Source organism: Trachurus trachurus, assembly GCF_905171665.1.
Source record: "Trachurus trachurus genome assembly, chromosome: 21".
Classification (NCBI taxonomy): domain Eukaryota; kingdom Metazoa; phylum Chordata; class Actinopteri; order Carangiformes; family Carangidae; genus Trachurus; species Trachurus trachurus.
In genome coordinates, this window is record NC_139899.1 from 7807923 (window position 1) to 7831757 (window position 23835).

The 23835-nt window shown below is 41.0% G+C and overlaps 1 protein-coding gene across 1 annotated transcript in view; it reads right to left on the reverse strand.

Annotated features, from left to right (window-relative positions):
* Positions 1-877: 877 nt before the first annotated feature.
* Positions 878-23835, reverse strand: part of asic4a (acid-sensing (proton-gated) ion channel family member 4a) — a gene marked incomplete at its 3' end in the record, with an annotated part of 74380 nt that continues 51422 nt past the window's right edge. Inside the window, exons 2-10 of the mRNA XM_083996348.1 lie at positions 11859-12003; positions 11339-11466; positions 11058-11211; positions 7283-7336; positions 5096-5249; positions 2880-2971; positions 2632-2711; positions 1878-1988; positions 878-1009 (exon numbers count right to left, since the gene is read on the reverse strand). Of these exons, the coding sequence (XP_083852474.1) occupies positions 878-1009; positions 1878-1988; positions 2632-2711; positions 2880-2971; positions 5096-5249; positions 7283-7336; positions 11058-11211; positions 11339-11466; positions 11859-12003 (1050 nt within the window). The remainder of the gene's footprint in view (positions 1010-1877; positions 1989-2631; positions 2712-2879; positions 2972-5095; positions 5250-7282; positions 7337-11057; positions 11212-11338; positions 11467-11858; positions 12004-23835) is intronic.

Consider the following 23835-nt stretch of genomic DNA (forward strand, 5'->3'; position numbering starts at 1 on the left):
CAATAATACCTAAGTTATATACTAACTGAATATAAACAACAACAATTACAACAGAACCTTTAGAACTTTCTCATTTTAAAGTTGGACTTTTATGTACAAGTACAGTGCTACTCGCTAACACCTCAACCACAACCAGACAAAGTGTAATCATGTGGAAAGATGCTCCTGGCTCTGCTAAGCCAAGGTCACACATTTCAGCCTAAATAACTCCCCTCATACCTCAGATGGATGTAACACGAATAAGATCTGCTTACTCAAGTATTCTCATCTTGTATACAATATAGAACATATAGATAATAGTACCTCTTTAAATAATTACATAATTTATAACGTGTAATATGGTACAGTGTGTTTTCCATGAAGTAGAAGGAATTGTTGGAGGAGAGATAAATGGAGGGATACAGACAGGAAAAAAAAAATCTGAGATGTTAGTTGAATAAATAAATTATATTTTTCCTTTTTTTTCTTTTTGAGTATAAACTGGATCAAGGTGACATGCAGTCCTCAAGTGGTCCCCTTGAAGTGATCATGTACCAAAAATTGGTCCTGAAATCACGAATTGCCTGATTCTCACATGAAGCAGGGCAACGCTGAGAGGGGTCCCATCCAGAGAGAGAGAGAGAGAGAGAGAGAGAGAGAGAGAGAGAGAGAGAAAGAAAGAGAAAGAGAAAGGAAAGAAAAAGCTGTGTCCAATTTGTGCCTACATACTGCACGTACAAGTGGTTTGTTAGCAGCACAAGTTTGGTGTTTGACTTTGGCTGTAGCTTTTCACTGGTGACAGCAAAGGAAGGACAGAGATGCCAGGGGTCTGTGCCTGAGCTCAACACAGACAGCTCATATCCTTTGTTGTCACCAGGACTGGAAACAACGGCTGGCTCTAGCAAGCAAAGTCCTCAAACACCCCGTGGTGTCCAGTGTGATGGTGGTGAGGGTGAGGGTGATGGTGGTTGGGGAGAATCGTGTTGGCGTACGCCCCCTCTGGGTGACTCCGTGTCATGTCGTTCGGCTCCTGTTGGAAGCAGAGGATAATGTCATTTAACGGATATTTTTAGCACTGCAGACTCAGGTTTTTATTAAGTCAGATGATAAAAATTCAAAAACAGTTTCATCTGTGAATGATGAATCATGCAGAGATCAGAAATCTGAGTGAGGCTGAGTTAGTAGCTTAGCGTAAAGACTGAAAATGACAAACTTTGCTAAACGTACTGTGTGTGCAACACGTATACTTGGCCAGACAAGCAGCTTTGGTTGTGGTTTCTCATAGAAAGATGCAAGTAGCTAGGTCAGTAGACAGCAGCTTAGTGAAAACTGCTTCTTCTTTTTTTTTTTTTTAAGTTCCTCTCCTAATCCACCTCCAGGTCAACTTGAATGAATGATCAGTGAATCGTTAATATTTGAGTTTCCTGCCCACACTCTGAGCTAATTCTGTCGACCACTAAACTGAACATGAGACATTTTAATGTTAGCTAAAGGCTTAGAACATCCAAACTTGTTCACAACTGTAACAATTAAATGGTAATAAAGCAGATTGTTCCTTTGGTTTCCCTGACTCACTTCAAAAATGAACACCCAGTCATAGTTTTATTTTGTAGGATGAAACTGAGACATAATTATGGCTGGATGTGCGAGAGAAGTCTATTGTTCAAAAATATGCATCTACAAGATAAAGATGCAGAATATTACTCTGAGCTCTGGAGGAGATTAATTAGGAACATTATTCTCTTCATTATTTCAAGAATTGAAAAATATTAATTTGCTTTCCCCTGAATTATTCTTGTCTTGTTTTCTAATGGAGTCACAGTGCTGCAGGGAAAGTTGTACACTTGGCATTAAAATAATGCCTAGTGCATTGTGTTGTGGTACAGTATGTGCTGTACCTTTGCTTTCGTTTCCTCCAGACCCACTGTTGCAACAGTGCTGGTCTGCTGCTTGTTCTTCTTCTCCTCTTTCTGCGGCCTCAGCAGACGTTGTAACCGGTGCTTGATCACCTGCTTTCACCCAGAGCACAGAGGCAGGGAGGGCAAGAGAGCAGAGATGAGGAGGGGGAGACAAGAGACGCAGCGGAGTGAAGAGTTTATTCACCATGATGTCTGCATTAAAGTTCCTGCCTCTGACTCTGCTTTATTCATACATGTTTGGCAGTCAGCAGGCAGCTGGCTGGGAGGCTTAAAGGGGATCCAGCTGAGGCAGGAGTTCATTTCATGATCAGAGTTAGTAGCATGTCCTGAGCACAGCGGATATTAGTTTCTCCTGCCTGGAAATGAAACTTCTCACATGAATTATACGTGATAACATTTGCACTACTAGATTTTTGATGATTACGTCTGTGAAGAACATCGAGACACTGAGACGCCCAGTAACAGTTAAAGGGGAAAAAAAGGAACATTGAGCAAAATTAGGATAAATGATGGAGCACTAATGTGTTTTGTAAACAGTGACTACTGTGAAAAAGAGCAGCGCAGTAACTGTTAATTATTACTAATTACACCCCAGCCACTCTAGGTCTGATTTCATATTGTGATTAGCTGGTGTGTGTGTGTGTGTGTGTGTGTGTGTGTGTGTGTGTGTGTGTGTGTGTGTGTGTGTGTGTGTGTGTGTGTGTGTGTGCGTGGGCTTTCACAGACACAGTACCTCATAGACATAATCCAGTATTTCTAAGATTGTCAGGATGCTGGCTCCGATGAATAAGCCCATCTGTCCACCAATGTCACCTGAAAGGAGAGAGTATTTAAGGGAAATCATAATGGACACAGCACCATAACTGTTCCTGTTTGCTGCTAATGGCAATGAAAAGAGATTGCTGCTACTATAACAACGCCTTTCACTCTGCACTGGAAATATCTGCTTGATATTCAGAGGACAGAAAAATGCAATCTTACCTAATAAACCTGCAACATCATAGGCTTTCTTTTGCTCAATTGTTTCATAGTTCAGAGCTTCAAAGAAGATGTCTAAGACCAGGAAGTTGTCTCTGGAAAAACAAGGGTGAAGAGTGTGAATGGCATACGAATGAGAAGAAATGCACTTTTGATTTTGTTTTAGATAATAACAATAATACCAAATTGAACAAATTTGTTTAAAAAAGAAAAAAAGTCATCTCTTTAAATTGTCGTGATGGGTTTGTCACGCCTACAGTGCTTTACACAGATCTAACCAGCGACCGTGAGATAATGAGGTGTTTCTGGGTTTAACTGAGATGAGCAGAAGGAGCACTGACAGCACGCACCGTCACTACCATGTCTGTGATCTCTTTGGATTTAGACAGTCTGGCAATATTAAGCTTTGTGAGGCATCATGAGCTCCTCGGTTTAGACCTGTTTACACTATAACACATGCTCGATGATTAGGAATTAGAGCATAAACACACTTTTAATGTGCTGAATACATTATTATCAAAATAGTATTGAATGCTCCATAAAACATATTGTAGAACGTGATTAACAGCTAAAGCCTTGTTAGGGGTAGATGCTACTTTATACCTGACAGAGTGCCACATGGAAAAAACAATATAATGACATTCAAAAAAATAATCTTAATGTAGTGTACTAGGTTTTTTGTAGAGCTTTCAGTTGCATTTCACTCATCTGTACAAAATATGCACTTTAAGTACTTATTAGATGGCAGATACTGAACAAGCCCAAGAAAACCAAGTAAGCAGACACTGTCTTTAAATGATTGTGTCAAGAATAAACTTAAGAGCTTAATATTTCAATGGCTGTGCTATTCCCACAACCTTAGAAATTGTTTGTCCTAAAGGGGGCACTACAGGGAAAGCCATGAAGGTCAGGAAGTTCATCCCCTAATTTACTGCCAATATTCTTTGGAAATTAGATTTTGAAATGAGTCCACAAAATTGACATTTTGATTTACAAGAGAGTAAAAAATTATAAATTTCTATTCTCTGGGGACCATTTTGCATCTAGTAAATTTCACAACAATCAACTTATTAGACTTTGATCTATTAGGCCTTGATTCATTTTTTAATTTTTTTCTTGGCACAGTAGAAAGGTCATGGGGTCACCTTAAAGTTTCACACTCACCTGATGGAGATCATAAATTCTGTGTTGGATATTTATGATCTCCATTTCATAAAAATGGTCATCAGTTTTGAAGGCACTCAAAAGTTTTTTTTTTCCCCAGGGGTTTTAATCCTGACCTAATGGTGTTGCTAAAAATCTGTACAAGGTCACCAAAATCACATGAAAATTAATGGAGTTAAAATTAGCCATGCTGTGAGAGGCTTTATGTGTAGTGGCAATCCTACACTGGTGTAATTTGGTTGGGTGCACAGGCAGAGATGCGCATTGAGTGTCCCCCCTTTACACACACACACACACACACACACACACACACACACACACACACACACACACACACACACACACACACACACACACACCTATCTATTGAACAACAAAGGTTGAGAAACATGTACATTTGTAACCAAGAGAGATGTTGCAGTGTGTGTGTGTGTGTGTGTGTGTGTGTGTGTGTGTGTGTGTGTGTGTGTGTGTGCCTGATGTGTATCAATGGGATCAGGTAGTTTAAGAGGAGACAGTGTGACCTTATCTCTGTAGCTACAATTTACAGATGATATTAACTTCCTTCCTGGACCAGCCTTACAGCTGCTGTGTTGACAACATCTTTCTTAGGGAGACACACACACATCATTAGAGGCTTTTGGGCAGCAGCTGGTCATTGTATGGTGACTTTTTTTTAGTGGGTTGTCATCTCAATATGTGCCAAATTGAGGGTCTGTAGGTTTCTCTTTTTCCAGATTAATTTGAGGGCCCCCTAATCCTTTGCTTGGTGCGCCTTCCCTGATCATGGGCCTCTGATTTTTTTTGTTCAGTTAAATACCCCCTAAAAGTTAAAGAAACCATTATGCATTTAAACAGGTGCCCGACAATCAGCTGCCCATTACTAGATGAAAACATAAATTGATGCTTCCATGAACAAGAATTGATTTTTGTTTATATTTATGGTTGTCTGTTAGTGATCAGAGATTGGAGGTCAGAGTTTATGGTCCTTTTTATTGGGCCCCACATCACTGCTCATAAGTGAGTTTAGTCGTGTTGAAGGTTCGCTCTCGCACCTGATGTAGTCCTCTGACTTGTCGTATTTCCTGGAGAGATAGCGAGCTGAGCCCTTGCTGGGGATTTTGACCATGGAGAGCTCTTTACCGTAACGTGTGAGATTACAGGGCGTCTCGCATGGACAGGTGTCCCCACTGTTCTTTTGTAGCTGTGCTGCAACACAATGGAAATGGATACTGAGTGGGTTAGTTTAGCGCTGATTTTATTTTGGCAAACACTCTGTCAGAGAATCACAGAAAAACACAAGACACCACCAAAACACTGCACAATAAACACTTATAGACACACATACACATTCATCACTCTTCCTCCCCATATAAAAAAACATGGGGAGAGACAGAGAGAGAGAGAGAGGAGACGCTAACATGTAGAGTTGAATGACACTGCAGCCTTGGTGATAATGATGTGTGGTTTTGCCACTATGTGCAGCTCTTTTCACATCACACATAATCCTTTGATCCGTTGTAAAAAATAACAATATTGATTGGTGCAGCTTTAAAGTTGTCTGTTATTATAGTTCATGGCCACAGGCATGATGTGTTTCTGATCTGATCCGATCTCAGCAGGTGTCTGTTAAAAACCAACATTACGTCACCCGACTCCAAATATAGTGTTAATGAATAGTTCAGCCTTCTATATGCACAGGGCCTATTAGACTAAAGGTAACCATAGCAACAATACTTAAGAACATAGTCATTACCTGTTAACACTCACTGCAGTTTAAGCACAGACTGTGTATAATCTATAATAAGTGGTCACAATGTACAGAAAGTCAGTTGTCTGCTATAGTTATACAGTTATACAGATATACGTATTTTGTGTGAGTGTATTTATGGTGTAAAGGCATTTTGTCTCTCTCTCTCTCTCCGAGGTTTTTCCTGTGAGAAGAAGCAATAGTTTGTGCCAGCACTCAGCATCATTAAATTATATTACCTCCAATTCCAGAAAACTACTAGTTGTTAAATGCTTCTCCCAGTTGTATTGTACAAATTGTACAAATTCATTATGGCCTTTAAATAACAAATCAATATTTAACAAAATCATCTCAACAAAATGTGCTACATATTGTCTAGTTTTATGGACTTGTCTGGTAGTGGTTAGAAACAGACTGCATGACATTAACAGAACAATATCTGCATATTTAAAGAGATGTGCTAGTCCGACCATGTTTGATGGTGTTTACAGTGACTCGGTTACAGCATCAGAGAATATGGCTAAAGTACAGTAAGTGCTAGAGAGGGTTCTGCAAAATGCTACCTGAGCTTCCACCCTATTAACATGCAGATGTGCACTGCTCACACAATAAGAAATACAAATTCATAATTCTACCTCTAAAACAACACCACGTCCACAGGAGAGTAAATAGCTTTTTCCAGCCTCTGTTTTCAAATTCTAAATGCATTCGGTCCAAACAAAAACGGGCAGAGGGAGCAATGAAAGCAGTAATTATAATTTGATGACTTACGTATTATATAACTCTAAAAATTAGGTTATTTGTATGCAGGAGCACGGTGGCACATTCTACTATTCTTTGTCTGATGTAAGAACAAAACACCTTTACAATATAAATATATAAATTTTATTTTAATTTGTTACCTTTCATGGTGGGTGGGTGGATTTATTCACACCATTTGATTCAGTAATATGACTCACATGAATATGACCCATTCTTGTAAGATATATCTAAGATTTCATTCAGCCATATTTAAATGGGGTTCGAATTCAGTGAAGAGAGACATAATTAAATTTCTGGCTTTTTTGGCTGAGGGATGATAATTCTACTTATATGTATGCGATGCCTTTAAAAAACCCTTTTTTTTCTTTTTTTACTGCGGCTGTTATGCGTTTGAAACCTTTGTTCAGCCGCGATGCCTGGTGCAGGAGAGTGAGGTTGGAGTTAAGGCTGAGCGTGGGGGTGTAGGTGGGGGCGGGGGTAAGGCTGGTGCGGATACAAAGAACACAGCGCCGGTTAAATATTAACAGTTCAACAATGGCGGCAGCACAGCCATCAAGTTCTAAAGTGACTAAATCACAATGAGGAAAAGTCATTTCAAAATATCCATTCTACCTCCAGTTATTTGTGTAACAGAAAAAAAATCCTTATCATATTTACTGATTGTGTTTCCATTTCCCTTTGAGGGAATCTATTGTAATGAGAAAAGAAATGAAGGAAGATTGTTTCTTACCGAGTGCTTTGTCAACACAGTTGATTTTACTGGGAGGGCAGATATCTGCAGTTCCTGGAGAAAAGAACAGAAAATGAGTCTGATCAATCAGAAACAAAATGATCAGTGACCCGTGTCTGCTGCAATGAGGAACCGAGGCTGTGAACAACACTCCACAGCTTATCATTCATCTCCAAATGAAGGCAGGCACACAGAGGATGACTTCTATCCATAGAGCCCGGGCCATCTTGGACGTCTATCCTTGATTGCACTGAGAAATGGAGCATGGTGGCTCCACCCGTGAGGCATATTTAGAAAGTCTTTAAAAACCAATCAATGAGTCACTTCCTCGCAGACAAACATATTGCCCAGGCCATTAATGACAGGTATTCATCAGCAACGAATTAATTGGCAGAGGTGTGTTTGTCTGCCTGTGAAATGCTCGTGAGGTTAATGTTTTGTGGAAGACTCCTTCCCAGTCACTAAGAAATGTTAATTGATACACAGTGAAATAATGGCTGATGACCGGAAGAGTGAGTCCCTCTGAATAGAGTTAGACTTATTCTACTCTCTACATGATTTATGCTTATACGTTTTTCTCAAAGAGTAGAAATGTATTGACATCAGGTAATTCATCAATAAACATTATTTTCGGAGCAAAAAAACACCAAAAAAAAAACACATTAAACATTAATAGGACATTAAAATGCCCTGTGTTTTTTTCTTTTTTCTAAATATTTAGAGTGAGAAGGAAAAAGCTTCATAGTGTCTGTGTATGCTGTCTACATATCAAGAGCAAGAACAACTTAATAGCATTTTTTGGGTGGTCATCCAAATATAGAAATAGGCTAGAACACTAAAATATTAATCTCAAACCAAAGAATTCAGGAAAACACAGCTTTGCTTCTACGCCACACAGTGCAGGAGCTATGTGCAAAAACATGAAATGCTTTATTAATGGTCACATGGTGGTGCGAACCACCTTCCAGTCGCAGCGACTCTTCCTTGGACCTAGTTGCAAAGAAACTTTTAGAAGTTTGAGAAGTTTTTTTTTTTTTAGGGAATCCACCTAACAAACAATCACACGCACAAATATGTCAGTGAAAACATAATCTGAAGGACAGAATTAGTAACAATAATGACCTGAAAACAACATGATCAACATGATTCGACATGAAAAAGAGAAAAAACAAGACACAACAGGCTGTAAACCAATGTGTAGAATTATGTAAACAGATGATGATACAAATCTGCCAGAATATTAATTAGACAGTTTAACAGCTGCTGGATTGTCAACTTGAGTAAGAAACACTTGTTTCCTCAGAAACAACCTCAAAGCTGAAAAACATAAATCTGTAACATCAAACTAACATTGCTGCTGTGCCAGCACATGATGAAAAAAAAACAGATACTGCAAATTGCATGAGGCAAAGGGCAAACTTTTCACTGATACAGCATGGTGTTGTCACACTAAGGCTTTAAAAAGATTTTCAATTCACAAGTTGTCCTTTTGCTCCCTTGGCGAGCTACCGAACCAACAGCTTCCTTGAACCCACTGAAGGAATTTCAGTGCACTGAATATGCAACAGTAAATGTATTCTCTATTGATAAGTGCAGTCAACTATTGTGAGCTGCCTCCCGCACCACCTAAGATCTCCCCTAAAGCCACAATGGGCAAACTACCACGTTTATTATATCTGATATAACAAATATCATATCTGATGTAATACATCACCACAGAAGGCAAAGAGGCTCTGCTGCCTTCTGAACACCTCTGTGAGCAGAACTTACTATCTATTAATTCTAAAGTTTCATGGGTTTCTGAAGTACAGGTTTTTTTTTTTTTTTACTTGTCTCATTGATTTGAAAAATTGTTCCAACAATGAGTATTTTTGAGAAAGGTGCTATTTCTCCAGACAGCTGACTGGTGAGACAGAAGACCTTTGACAGGTTTGGATCTGATATCCAGGTGAATTGGCTTTGCAGCTGTGTAAGACAAAAAGACATAGAGGGAGAAAGGAAAAAGAATGAGCGGTAAAGAAAATACGACTAATTCTATGCACCGATAAGAAGTTAATGGGTGAGTTAGCTAGTTTTCCCAAAACCTTGAGCTCACTTTGTTACTCCAAAGTCAGAGTCTTGTAGTGAGGTAGCTGCAGTCACCCTGCAGAGCACACAAACTGATTAGAGACGTGTCCAGCTCACAGCCTGAGATCAATGATTTGCTGTGATTTCTCTCCACGGATCAGAACAGCACGTTGGTCCAGCTCTTACAGCTTGTGAATGTGAGATATTTAAATATGCAACATGGGACCTACAATATTTATATTCAATAGTTTGTCTTTGTCAAAACTCTATGACTCATTAGTTCAGTTGCTGCAGTATGGAGGTAAAGTCGTATCAAAACTTAATTTCTCTGTGTTGTTTATTCATAGAACTCCAGATATTTTCAGTTGTGCTAAATAGAGTCAGGTGCACTGTGGAGATATGGAAATGGAAATGATTCATGCTACATCGTAAGTTTCCTGCCTTAACTTCAAATGCTACCGCTCCTAAAATGCCCACTTGTTAGACACGTCAGACTAACAGCTTGCATTTAGTGATTCAGCTCTTTGACTTCCTGCTCTCTGGCCGTGATGACGCACACACCAACCGAGTCTGTGTTGTGTTTGTTGCCCTCACTGCCAAAGCACAAACACAAGCTGAAGAGAAAAACTGGCTACATGGAATTACAGTGGCGAGCGTCCTCGCGGAAAGACGATCTGCCTGACACACGTACAGATGTTTCCCGTCGTCCACGTCCAGTATCTGACTTGATTATTAGAGTTCTGTGGTGCTCTTACCATCACACATCTGCACAGCTGCTCAGTCGAAAATAATTCAACCAGAAGTAACTGCTTCATTAAGAATGTGTGTTTATGTACTAGTTAAAAGTGCTGTTTTCCATTAAGTCGTTTTATGTGTTTATTTCAGTCTGTATTCACAGGAGATTTGGACCGACTTACCCATTCATGCAGCTAGATATTTTTCTATATCAAATACTATCACTAATTGCTTACACTAAACTGAGCCTCTCTCTTCTTTCATCTCTGATTCATGAGACATCCACAGATCCTGACTCATTTTGCGCCACATCAACCAGTAGAAGATAAACATGAAAACAGACAAGACCAATAATGTCAATCAATCATAATAATTGATGTTGGGTACAGGAGCACAACACAGCAATTTCCAAACAGCTGAGATGGATGAGCGAAAGGATCCAAAGCTCAGAGACTATGGGCGGATGTGTCACTGTACCCGGAGAGCTGGCAGCACCGCTGAAGAGCATCCCACTCCAGATATCAAGCATCAAGGTCAGGCATGTGGCAGCCCAAATTATATCTGGGCTGCAATTTTTCAAGTGGGCCAAAAATGATGGCTTCTTTGCTCAATGGGTCATTTAATATCATGCAAATACTGGGTCGGCTGGCTGCTTTTTCAATTATGCAAGAGCAACCAATTTCAAAAACAATAGGAAGTACTTGAAAATACTGACTTTGCTGAGATTTTTTTTTTTTTAATCTCTCAATGTTAGTTTTGTGTACGTGTTACGTGCACAAGCTGTTCTGTGACCTTGACATCATCACAAAACACAAAAAGTTTTTGTTAGCAACATGGTCATGGTTCACTGTTCTTGGGTTTTCACTACCTGCCATTCTGCTTACTTGACATTAATTTTGCAGCATGAATTACTGATTTGAATGCCTCTTAATTCATGCCGAGGCTGTGTGTAAATACAAAGGCAGGATCTTACCAGGCATATGGACCATTCTGCAGCTGCAAACTCGCAGGACCTCGTTGGTCTCACAGAGCAAGCGGCAGGCGCTGATGCTGTATGTGTCGTATCCTGGGAACTTCTCTTTGCTGGTGGAGCGGCAGTTCCCCCAGGGCTGGGGCAGGTAAGTCAGCTAAGCACACAGAGATTTATTAGACCCCAGTTTTAACCACCGGGGGCGAACGATTTCAGGGAGAGGAGTAATCTGCTGGTGGGGGGAGGGGAAGTGGGGATGGTGTACTGTGATGAAGACGACCTACCCTCTGCTCCTGACATGAAACAAAGGTCTGGAAGCCTGGAGAGACTCCGAAGCCCAGCTGGTGGATGTAGGGAGGCTCGTCTTGACTGTGGATCTGAACTCGGATGCCGGCCTCCAGGGATGTCTCATCTTCAGGATGAATCACAGAAGGAGCACGGAGCGTTGCAAAGGCAGAGTACAAGGGAATATCAGATTGCTGCCTCATCTGACAGCTTGGACTCGGTTTGATGCAAACTCCAAACCATATTTCAGTCATGTTTGAAAAATAAGCCAGCAGGGATTAATATTATGTGACAACGAGAATGCAAGCACAAATCCAAGGTGGTATATTTTGTTCAGGAATCTCCTTTTACAAATCACATTTCTCATGTTGTGGGAATGCAATCAAAAACTGCATTATTTACAGTGTATGAACCAGAGAAATGGATGGAAATGGTTATTTTCTATTTAAAACTCAGCAGAGGTATCTCATGCTGTACCACAGTATAGGATTGCAATGGACAAATACAATGGAGGCTTACTTGTCTCTCTCCAGATGGGCAGATACTCATCCTGTTGTATATCCAGCATGATCTCCAGCCCGTTCCCCATTCCGCCCTGCTTGGTTTTCCTCGATGTGGTCTTGTTGCCGTTAAAAGTGTAGCATTTCCCATATCTGGTGTAAACCTGGAAGAGCATAGATTCATATCATGAACATCACCATAAACATGACAATGTCCACCTGCTGGATGTGACAAGTGTGGTGCATTGAAATGAAGCCAGAGACACGGAACATAAAATAAACATAGCTGGGTCTCTGCAAGTTGCAGAATATTACCCACAAACCTCTAGATGCAGTTTGCTGGCTCCATCCTTCATAGACTTTGATAAGCTATATTTGAATGAATTCCCTGCGCCCACCACACAACCCCTGCACTGTGCTGCTCAATAGCACTACTATCCCACTGAAATATCAAATGGCATGAGAGATTCTTTAATCATACTTCAAAAGAGAATAAAAGACAATAAGAGAGACTCTGCTATAAATGAACTCACCACCTATCACAGGAGCTGTCTCTGTGGGGGACACATCACCTCTTTGTTTATGCCGCCCGTCTAAACTGCTGCGCTGCAGAATATATACATCTTACGACTTATTTATCTGGCATCTCCTGTGAGTTTTCAGAGCACAGTGTCCATGTGGTGACTGTGGTCTCACCAACAAGATCCAAAACACAGGATGTGAACGACTGACATGTCTCCTAAAATACAGACACAACAACTAAGTTATTAATGTCTCCAGCCTAGATTCAGGTCAGTTGTAAAAAAAAAACCCCCACAAATTTCTTATTTCATTCTACTTAAATAATCCTTCTCTGAGCTCCTCCACTGGCGGCCACAGTGACGGCCCTTAGCAGGTCACATTGGATTTCTCATCTCTAACCCTAATGTACATTTAGTTGCAGGTAGTGAATGTTTTTTAGACTTTCAAAAAGAAAAGGAAGAAGAACTGGGAGGAATGGATTCAATTTATCTTCCTGATAGAGGCTGTAATCAGAAACATGCTGAGCTAACTAGCTTAGTACCTCCAGTAACTGTTACTGTAACTCTGCTGCCAAAGACCCCACTGCATCATTACTGAGTTATATTAGTTTGTGAGTCTACAGCTATAGAGTTTTGGCTACGTTAGCAGATCTGCTCTGCTTTTTATTGGATTTAAAGAAGTTTGTTCCCTAACAACAGCAGCCCAAGTTACAAGAGTTTGTCTTTAGTCTGTACACAGAGACATGATGGCAGCCCATTCCTTTGAATAACAGAAAAAGTTGAGTCATTTTATACAATCATTAGCCTATATGAAGGAGGACAGTGATGGAGCCATTAAAGCTGAGGTCAACTGATAAGGTGCCGGAGAAATGAAAGAGAAATAACAATGCAGCTGAACAGAAAACAGACGGCAGACATATCATTAAAGAGACACTGTTGATGGCCCCGACATTCACTGAAACATCGACGTCTGTGTTCTGACTTTGATATCAGCTTGATCCACCTAATGAGCACTGTGATGTCTAAATAAGGGACACTGGTGGAACAACACAAGCTCTCATTTACAGACCACAGGTTGTATTCACATCTGAAATGGATGAACAACAAATCAAAGCTTCGGTTGTGGGGTTCAGTCAAGTAATTCTCTGGAACAGTGGGCAATTTTGCCATGTCCACAACAGTGATTAGAGAAAGAAATGAGCACCGTTTACAAAAGCTGCTGTTTAGACAGACAGCTGTATTTTACGTATTTTTAGTCCCCCCGGGCCTTTGATCTGTGATTGTGTGCATGCATGTTTGTACGTGTGTATGTGTTTTTGAATGCCTTACAAACAGTAGCCTTCAAAGTGAGTTTTAGCAGAGGATTCGGAGAAATGGGTGTCACAATAACAGATCTCAGCTCAGTCTGTGATGTGGTTCAAAGAGGTCTCTGCTCCCTGAGTTGTGAATGCTTTGCATTTTTCTTTTTCTTTTTCTAAATTGCAGCATCGTTCCAGTGAGTGTAATTAGAAAATGGGAGGTGACAGAGTGGGGGCAGGGGAGAGGGGAGAGGGGAGTACAAGTATTCAAGTGTGACTTTTTGACTGACATGTGCTATTAGGTTGAAATGGTTTAATCTCTATTTGGCTGGTGCGGAGCAGTTGAGAAGGTAAGCTGCACTTATCATTGATCCTCCCCTCCCCGTTCATTGACACACTTAAGCCTCTGCAGGCAGACTTTATCTGATGGAGCAGGCAACAGAGGCAAAAGAGGATTTCACTTTAGAAACGCTCAAAACACCCCGACCAAGTGAATGGGTTCCGCTCTAAAACTTAGGGCTCTGGAGAACGTCGGTGTGTTCACAAATAATGTCCCCAGAGAGAATGAGGAAGTTTTCCCATCATCTCACCCAGGAAATGGTTGCTGGCAGAGTTTCCACTGGTTTATTTCTCAGCCTGTGAACCTCACCCCAGTCCTCACTTTCTGCATCTGCACCGTGATTGATGGAGCATTTTTCCCGTGTTACATCTCACACCAAATTTAGCAAAGGTAACAGGACTGACTTGGGCAATTCCCAAGTGGGGACTTGGCTCTGCTGTTGACAATCTGAAACTGAGCAGCAGCATGGTGGACACAGACTGAATGAAAAGAAGTATTGTACTCCCCCGAGTTTCTAAAATACAGCAGTACACATGAGATAATTATTGTTGCACTTAATGCAGCATTGTTCACTTTGTTGTCGTGTGGAGCTCTGCAGAGATACCATTGTGTGTGACAGAGTTTCGATGCTAATGGAAAATAGATCAAAACATGGGCTTCGGTTCCTCATTATCCTGTCACTTTGTCTTTTCACAAATCTGAAACCCTCTAATGTTTTTATTTGATATCAAAACATAATATTATAGGCAGTGTTCTGATATTACATGTTGTTCTACTGTGGACGGACTGTAGATTTCAATAGGCCTATCCTCATTGTGAGTGAGTCTATTACTCAAAGCTGAATTTCCAGCCAAGCAAAGGAACTGCCGGAGGCCCCAAAACCTTGGGGCCTACAAATGCCCGGGATTCATTATATAGCAATTAGTTTGATTAAATGCTAATTTGTTTTGTAATAGTGTATGCACCACTGAAAGAGAATGCAAACTGAAAACAAGAAGGGCCTTCAAGCAGCTTTTCTAACACTTTTATACCAACAATGAATCATACCACTTGTATGTGAGGGTGGTTGCAGGACCCTGAAACCAATGCTGCTGAATGGGATTCAGATATTCAGTTTTTTCTACTGTGACACCATATTTTCTAAAAGAAAGGGCCTTCTGCTTTGCTTTTATGGCTAACAACTGTATCATTTTGGTCCAGTGTCATCTCTCTCATAGAATTATTCTTGGTTGCAGGTGGCAGCTGTTATCAAACCCACCACAGAACTAGCTGCTACCTGACACAGTTAGTGAGTCACTGGTGAACACAGAGGAACAACAGTCCAGAAAATCTGTTCACGCCAGTTTAAGGTAAGTCTTGCATTTTTACCTCCTCTGCATTCTCTGTTTTACAGAGGGGTCCCGTGTCCAAATGTACTTCTAACACCTTCATGGATTCAGCTGAGTGAAGGACAATATTTCTGAATAAGAGTAGTGGTTGATTTCAGCCTCTGGGCAAAATATAATGAAGCTGCCATGTCTGCTCCGTGCACTGTACATGATGGACACTACAGGATACACACATAATGCAAAGGGAGAGGGAAGGATAAGGGCCCTTATTTTAACATGGTGCCCTTTCCGTGCTAATCCAGCTCTGCTTCTGTCTCCTCTCTACATCGTACATGTGACATCTGCTGGATGTCTGTCTGTCCTGGAGGAGAGATGCTCTCTTTTTCTTCTGAGGGATTTCTTTTTGTCAAAAGAATTTTTTCTTATTCACATTAAAGGTCCAAGGATGAAGGTGTTCACGCTGCAAAGCCCTCAAAGACAAGGCTGCAGAAATAAAGGAGGCTTAACTTGACTAGTCTCCACAATGAAAGTACAAGTGCATTAAGATGAAGCTCTCATCTACAACTGTATCATGCCAATTCATTAAGCTTTTTTGCCTGCGTTTTCCTCTCTTCTGAGGTGCCTTAGTTTCTTCTCTTTATTCACTTTAGTCTCTCCATGCTAAATGCATTAAGAGACCAACACCTTAGCATGTAATTCAAAGCCCTGGTGGGGGTAAACCCTTAAACACCCTCTTTATGACTGTGATCTGACAGTCCCATGGCACTTTTCCCTTTAAATAACCTGCAGGAATCACTTCAGTGCTTCTCCGGAGGACATCCATTTCCAGGCAGGCTGCGTGTCATCGGGTTGCTTTCTGAATATGAGGAAGGAGGATTTGAATTCATTTACACAGGGTGGTAGAATATGCCATAGCACTGATTGGCAGTTGAAAACCATTAAGGCTGCCTCATGCAGGTTAAGGTTGAGACAGTGTGTTCCTTGATTTAATGGCTTCATTACATCCTGCGAGCTTAGCGACTTAGATCACAATGACATAAACTGAATATTTACATATTTCTGATGTTTTCTCAGGACCAGTGGGATGTTCCACAGGGCTGCCAGTCAGAGTATGACACTGCACAAATATCACTCTCCTCCAGTTATTAAGTCTATTATCAACTTGTTATTACTAGAGAGAGAGATAGCGAATGTAGTGATCCAATCAACCGTTCATTTTGTTTAATCAGTCTCCAGAATCCAGGGTCTTCCTCCTTCACCATTCCAGCATAAATCTGTGAGGAAATTGGCTCTTATCATTGGAAGCCACGCTCTCTTGTTTACAGAAAAGCATATCACGACACAGAATGGCTAGCTGTGACACACACACACACACACACACACACATAGAGTAGAAAAATGGCTGTAATGTTATTTCATCACAAGCCATGAGCATCAGGGAGCAGTATGACAGAAAACAGCCCTTGCTCTCCTGCTGTAAACATTCATTCTCACTGCAGCTGAGGGCGTCCCAATCTACAGTTTTCTTCCCTCACACAGATGTGCTGATATTTTCAAAAGGTCAAAATAGCAAAAGCAACATTCAACCTCATTTTGTTTAATCCTACTTTAGATTTTTTACATAGGCGATACATGCAGTTTGTGTTTTGATGTTGAACCCTCCCAGTTAAACAACCAAAGAAATAAATAAATCAGCATCGCCATGACAAGCCATAAATCTTACATAATGCATCTGAGACAGTGTCATCATTTTTGCCCCAAAACTGCACTGGAGGACAAGACACAGACACAACAATGAAAAGAAAGCCACATAGCAAAGTTGAAAAGTACTCAAGGAGACACCTCAGTACAGTCAAAACAGTTGCTGCCAGCAGGCATTAGGAGGTAGACATGAAAAGGATGTGATGTCTTAATCTTAGGGTTCTTTCTGAACGGAGAAGAACAAAGTGTGACAAGTGTGTTTTAAAGAAAAAATAAACCTACAGAGTGAACATAGCCTTTAAGTGCAAGCACAAAGTCTGGGAACGCATTTTACTGCATCCCATATGCTTCATTGAGATAGAATGTGTTGCAGCGCTATTGCATTGCATTGGACACAAGGCACCTCCTTGTATTTTATTTATTTATCTGACACACCAAAACCCCCTCCCCCCAAACACACAAAAAATTACACACACATAAATTCCCTTGAGACCAGATTCTTCAGGGATCTTGTGAAGTCGCGAGCGAGGCTCAAAGCAAGGTTGCAGAGATTCTGAACATTGTTAAGCTCAAGATTAGGACAGAAAAAATGATATTGATGTGTTAACGCGGCCTACATGTCGGAGAAACCGACGCAAAGTGATAAGAACTTGTTGCTAAATCTTTCATCTTCTCGTGCATCGCAGTAAAGCTGCATAATTCATAAATAATCTTCAGTCAAATGTCAGGCACATTACTTTATGGTCAGTCAGCGCTTTGAAAACCTCTGCACACGTACTAGTGGGGAGTAAATAGAAATCTGGCTAATATGAAAACCTCCTTCACTCTCCCTTTAGACATAATGAGAGAATAACAAACAGTCTGACTAACCAGAGGAGAAGCTCAGGCATGCAGACAGGAATGTGCGGCACACAAGTTTTGCACCATTAGCCACCATCTCAGTGTCAGCCCCCCTGAACACAGCACCGGGGACGCTGCTCTGGATTGCCATTCAACACACTGCAGTTATTGTGTATCAATTCCAACCTTCATTACACAACTGAGTGCCAAGATCTCAATTTAGGTTTAATACAGTTATTCAAGTGAGGTAAACACTGTGTAATCAGCGGGGTGTCACGGCTTGTCTCTCTCTCTGCTGTTGGGTGGGAAAACATGTTAAATAAAGAAGGGTGATTTCCCCTTGTTGTCATAAGACATGTAAATGAATGCTGGATATAATGAGTGCTCCCAGCAGACTATTTGATTAATAGGAAGAGAAGAAAATATTACCATTCGTGATGATCCCTCTGTTGTCATTATTGGAGCTAAGTTTACACTACGAGGTGGTGAACTTGACCAATTTAAGAAGAATGCCTTCACGTTTTGCTCTCCCATTTGACTAAGTACCATACATTAAAATGATGAGCTTAGATGTGAACCTGCAGGACTCTCTTCAGTCATTAGTGTAGGAGTTCTGACTCATCTCCTCTCTCCCCTCGCTGCCCTCTTTCTGGTTTCCTCCAGCAGAGCATCAAAAATAAGTGGAGCACCAAAGTCAGAACAGTGCACTCAGCAAACCTCTCTCTCTTCAAATGTTAGCATTCCCATTCCCCCCCCACCCCCGTCCCTTTTTCCTCACAAGCTGCTATTCCCCGCATATCCAAGCATACTCAGCTAATGGGGCGGTGAGAGATGCTCTTGAAAAAGAGGTTGAAAATGGACAGACTCTCCAGCACAATGCAGCAACACACAAATAGAATAGGCCACTACTTACAGCATTGTCAGAAAATGTGTTGGAGGACAATGTGCGCTCACATCGCGGCCCATAAAGGTGCTGTTTTAAATGTGATTAGAAGCTACTGTCATGAGAGGGATAATTCATTTGGATCACCATGGTGGTGAGACAAGTCCCTAATCAGTCTTTATGTGTAATTGAGATGAATCATCTCCAGCAGCTAAAGCTTGTAGCGGGGTCCAACTAAAATGCTAAATATCTCTTGACCCTAAAAGTTGAACAGAACGTAGCTTATTAATTGTGCTCCACAGGGGACGGCAGCTGCCATTATCCATCTCTCTAGTTTAAAATGAGGGGCACAATGATAGCCCCAGTGTTCAAAAGGTCCTATCAAACTGAGGGTTGTATAAGTCATTCAGACTCCTCCCTGGAAAACCTTTAGAGTGCCTCTGGTTAAGCTATGGTTATTTTTTGGCCTATGGTGCTTTCGGAACAATTTCAGACTATCTGTTCCTCCACAGAGCTTGAGGTCATGGCTCAGAGGAGGGAAGTACAGTACAGTCATGCTGAATTTAAGGTATAACGCTACTCTTAAAATGGCCAAGGAGCATATTGCCTGATACACGAGCCAAGTGTGACTTCCTTTTCCACTTCACCTCATTTTGCCCACAGGTCTGATCAGTCATTCTGTATGGTAGACACTGATATAGCCAAGGAGAAATCTGCCCTGGGCACCGCACCAGCAGACGGTCCCGCCTTAGGCATTTGTCTAACTGTCGACTTTGTTTTTCTGCAGCCATTTAGATATTCAGGTTTAATTAAGGTACCTCTGTCATTAACACAGGATTTCATTTCCTAAGCTCTCAATCTCATACCGGCTCTCGGCTTCTCTCAGACTCTGGCACCCACTTCCACAACACAAACACTCCCACCCAACTGCCTCTGAAGAAACGCCGTCACAGTTCCCTGGCCAACCTTTTCTTTAGTATTCATCATAACCAAGACACCTGCTCTGTTGTTTTTCTTTCCCAGGGAACTCTGGGGAAATGATATCTGTTGGATTGAAGCCACACGTTAGGGTTGATGAAACTTCCGGAGAGGAAAAGCAGGATCTACTATCTCTTGACATGAAACATCAATATAAAATATGTTGTCCCTCTGGGGATACGAGAGTGATAGAGATGCAAATAAATATCAGCTGCTAGCTCTTGTCATTTTGTGACAAGTTATTCATAACTGAGCACATGTATCAACACATACAAATGTTTGCAGCTAAAAGTATTTTAGAAATGTGTCTGCTGCATGAGATAATTTTTTTTAACCTCCTGGGATTCCTAATAAAATGCAACACTTGCTTTATTCACAAGATGGTGCAATAAGTGCACTTACTTACCAACTTACTGACTCACTTACCCAAAAGTTCCCCTATTGGTGAGTGCACCATGAAACAATATTTTCCTCTCAACCGTGTAACATTTATGAGCATGGGGATTTGTGTTTTTCATGCTACATAAATCATCCAAGTAAACAAGTCTGATTAGTGTTTTTGCTCATGCGAAAGAGCTTGCTGTGAGTCAAAAGCAGATCTCACAGTCCATTAGACTAAGCTGGATCTAAAGCCAGAGCCTAAGGAAGTCTGGCAGACACAGAGGTTTAAACCACACACCTAAACACTCCCAGTTTAAATTGGTCTCTAATCACAATCCCCTCAAATGGCTGCATTAAAAAAAAGGAGATAATGCAGCAATACAACAAAGGACTGGCAGATCGAATAACAATTGAAAACCCTGGACAGCCGGTCCTGTCCTTGACTGACTGTGATCAAAGTCACAGTGAGAAACATTTTTACAGGACAGAATGACCATATTTCTGCAGAGTGTTTCTGCAGGGGCCTGATAGAGTCGATGATTAATTTCAGCGAATTAATGACATTTGAGGTGGTGACATTTCTGGCATTATAAACTTACTTTCTGGTGCTTATTCTATTCTGGAACAAAAACTCCACAAGCCCATTCAACCTCCCACCCACACAAACACACAAACACGCACATACACACATCTGTGCATTGTCTTACAAATGAGCAACTGGCATCACATTTCATTTATGAAGACTTAACACCCATGCAAACAAAACACTAATATTACTCTGCAGCATAATTATTTCACTATTTATCACTTCTACAACAGAAATGTCTTCCTCATTCCTTAGTTTACTTGTCTCCCTCTATCTCTGCCTCAGGCCCATCCATCACTATTGTTGCAACGCCTACTGTTAACCAATGGAGCTCGATAAAGATTATAGATGATGTGATGCCCCTTTAATACCAGGTTATTAAGAGTGAGAGCAGAGGACCACAGTAATCCCTGTCTGCACATCAAAGACAGGCCAGATATCTGGCCTGCTATTAGCTGAGTGGCTGTATGCCACCTGCCCAGATGTTTGGCATGTGGACTCCAGTTCTGCCAAATGGGGATCATGAGACCACAGGACGCCTTCCAGGAAGCATCTGAAGCTCCCAAACTTCAAGGACAAGCCTGCAGTCACTTTTTTTTTTTTTTTACATGTTTCTATAATAATGTGCCAGTCCCTTTATATTTGCAGCATGCGTCCGTATGCTGTTCAATGTCCATTCAAAGGTTTCATAAAGATCAATTTCACACGTTGTTAACAAGGTTACTGCGTCCGTTGCAGGAGCCTTCAGAGGCTGATGACAGAGCTGCCTCACTTTCAAATTAAAATTTGCTATGAACATAACGTGCACGTTTGATATCCTGCATCAGAGACAGAGCTCAGTGTGGATTAGAAGGAGCTGATGTTGGACTCAGTGTATCCCACAGTCGTGACAGTCCCAGGCCTGTTTCCTGGGCTCTGACTGTCAGTTAAAGAACTTGCTTGTGATAGGGCCTCAAAATATTGGAAGGCTTCCTGTGGTTACAGCCCTGACTGTCAATGTGCATTTGATCTCCGCGGAGTTAACTCACACTCAAGTTGTTTGTTGTTATTTACAGCCAAAGCCTCAGAGTGAGCCTGTGCCATTGCACACTCCACTAAGCTGAGGTGGAGGTCGAAATTGGTTGTCACCATTATGTGGCCCATTACTGCAACACATTACTCGCTGTCTAAATTACAGACAGAGAGAAAGACCAATTGAAATGCTACGTTCACTGACATTGACAGGGCTAGATTCTCACACAGATAACACGGTCCCAAATCACACACAAATGTTAAATATTAGTTAAATATTAGTCATTTAACAAATGTTAAATATTAGTCACTGTTATTTGAAGAAGTTATTAAACTGAGGTAAATATCAGTGGGGTGGTCAGTTTGTCCAGAGCTCTGGTCCAGACAAAAACAGCTCCACAACTAGGGATTGCCAAGACACAACACAAACACAAATGATTTACCTGCTACTTCAGCAACATGTCATACAGACTTCCTGTGTAGAAATTCAGCAAACATAAAGACTGCATTTCTTACACCCCTCTACATCACATATTTGCTCTATCAACATACAACACTATGTTATTACATTCCACCAGCAACTTCACATGATGATATTTTTGCTGACACTATACACCTTCATGCTCACAACAAGATAAACCCCCGTGATTCAGGCAGGCACAGACGTTTATTCTGATGAAGGAAGCAGTAACCTTGAAGTTATCATCAAATGCCTGATATATGCAGCTGATATATTCTCAATGACTTTCTTTTGCTGTTAATATTTTTAATTGTTGCAGAAATAGGAGAAAACCTGTTTTTCTTTTTGCAAACAGTGAAACCTATAAGGTATTTATACTGGGCTGAGCAATATATTTATTTCCCCTCCCCTGGTGTCACAGTTGACTGTGGCTTCAACACTCATAAAACCAAACTATCAAAAGGCATGCATTTTTTAAACACACATTTTCTCCTTGTGGATACATCTGTGTCAAATCAATTTCAGAGGTGGTAGCCTCGACTTTGACCTTGTTTCCGAACTGCTCAAATTGTGACTGAGTTCCATTAACACAACTCAAGAGCAATTTCATTGCATTTAACAGACACAAAGCCAACCTGAATACCTCTGGTGACAAGCTCTTTAGCAGATGGAGGAGGGCTGATATAAGGCAAACACTTTACATATCTATCACCTCTAGGAATAAGTGAATTTTAAAGAGTTAACAAACTATTAGAATTTCTGGGCTTTAATAGATTCAGGGTCATGACTGAAGACACACAATTAATTTATCTTTTGCAATTTGATATTAAATCACCAAGCGTGCGGGAATATTTCTCTTGCAACAAGGTCATCTACACCCCCAACCCCACCACCAATCAGCTCCATTACCTGAAGGTGGGGAAGCAGCTGCCGTGTGTTTTGCTCTTGTGTTTTGCCTCTAGAGCACGTGTTGCATAAGTCCGATTTCAGCCCACCACTAAAAATGCAAGATTTATTTTGACAAAAAACCAAAAACAAAGCTATAAACCAAGAAGAAGAATCGAGACTCCCGCATCTGTTCTCGAAATCTATAATTCACTTTGACAGATGTCACAAACAGAGAGTGTTTATTTTAGCCGCGCTCTGACAACAAGCTGCAAATATATCACTGAAGACAGACGTCAGACGTCTTTACATCCTGCAGCCTATGAATTCTGTGCTGTGAATGATTCAATCATCAGCAAGCGATGCAACCGTGGAGACGACTTAATTATGATTTCAAAGTCTCCTGAATTACAGACGTTCCACTGTGACGGAGGACGAAAGACCCACCAGACTGTACACAAAGCAGGTCTTTACCCTACCAAGACATTTCAAACATGAGCAGCTGACAGCAAGCGGAGAGGAGCCAGGCCACACTGTTTGCACTCTAGACACCCCTCAGCATAATCACATTGGTTGTCATCATGACTTCAACAGAAAGTCAAGACTTCCTTTTTAAAAGTGACTCCGGCAAAAACAGTCAAAGTAGATTTTTTTTTTCTCTGAAAGAAAGAGAAAAAGAAGACGAAGGCGCTGCTGTGAAATGAAATGAATATGTTCTTTGTACTTGGTGACTTAGTCTGATAAAACCGTGTTCGGTGTCTTTCAGCTCCACCAAACAGTGGCA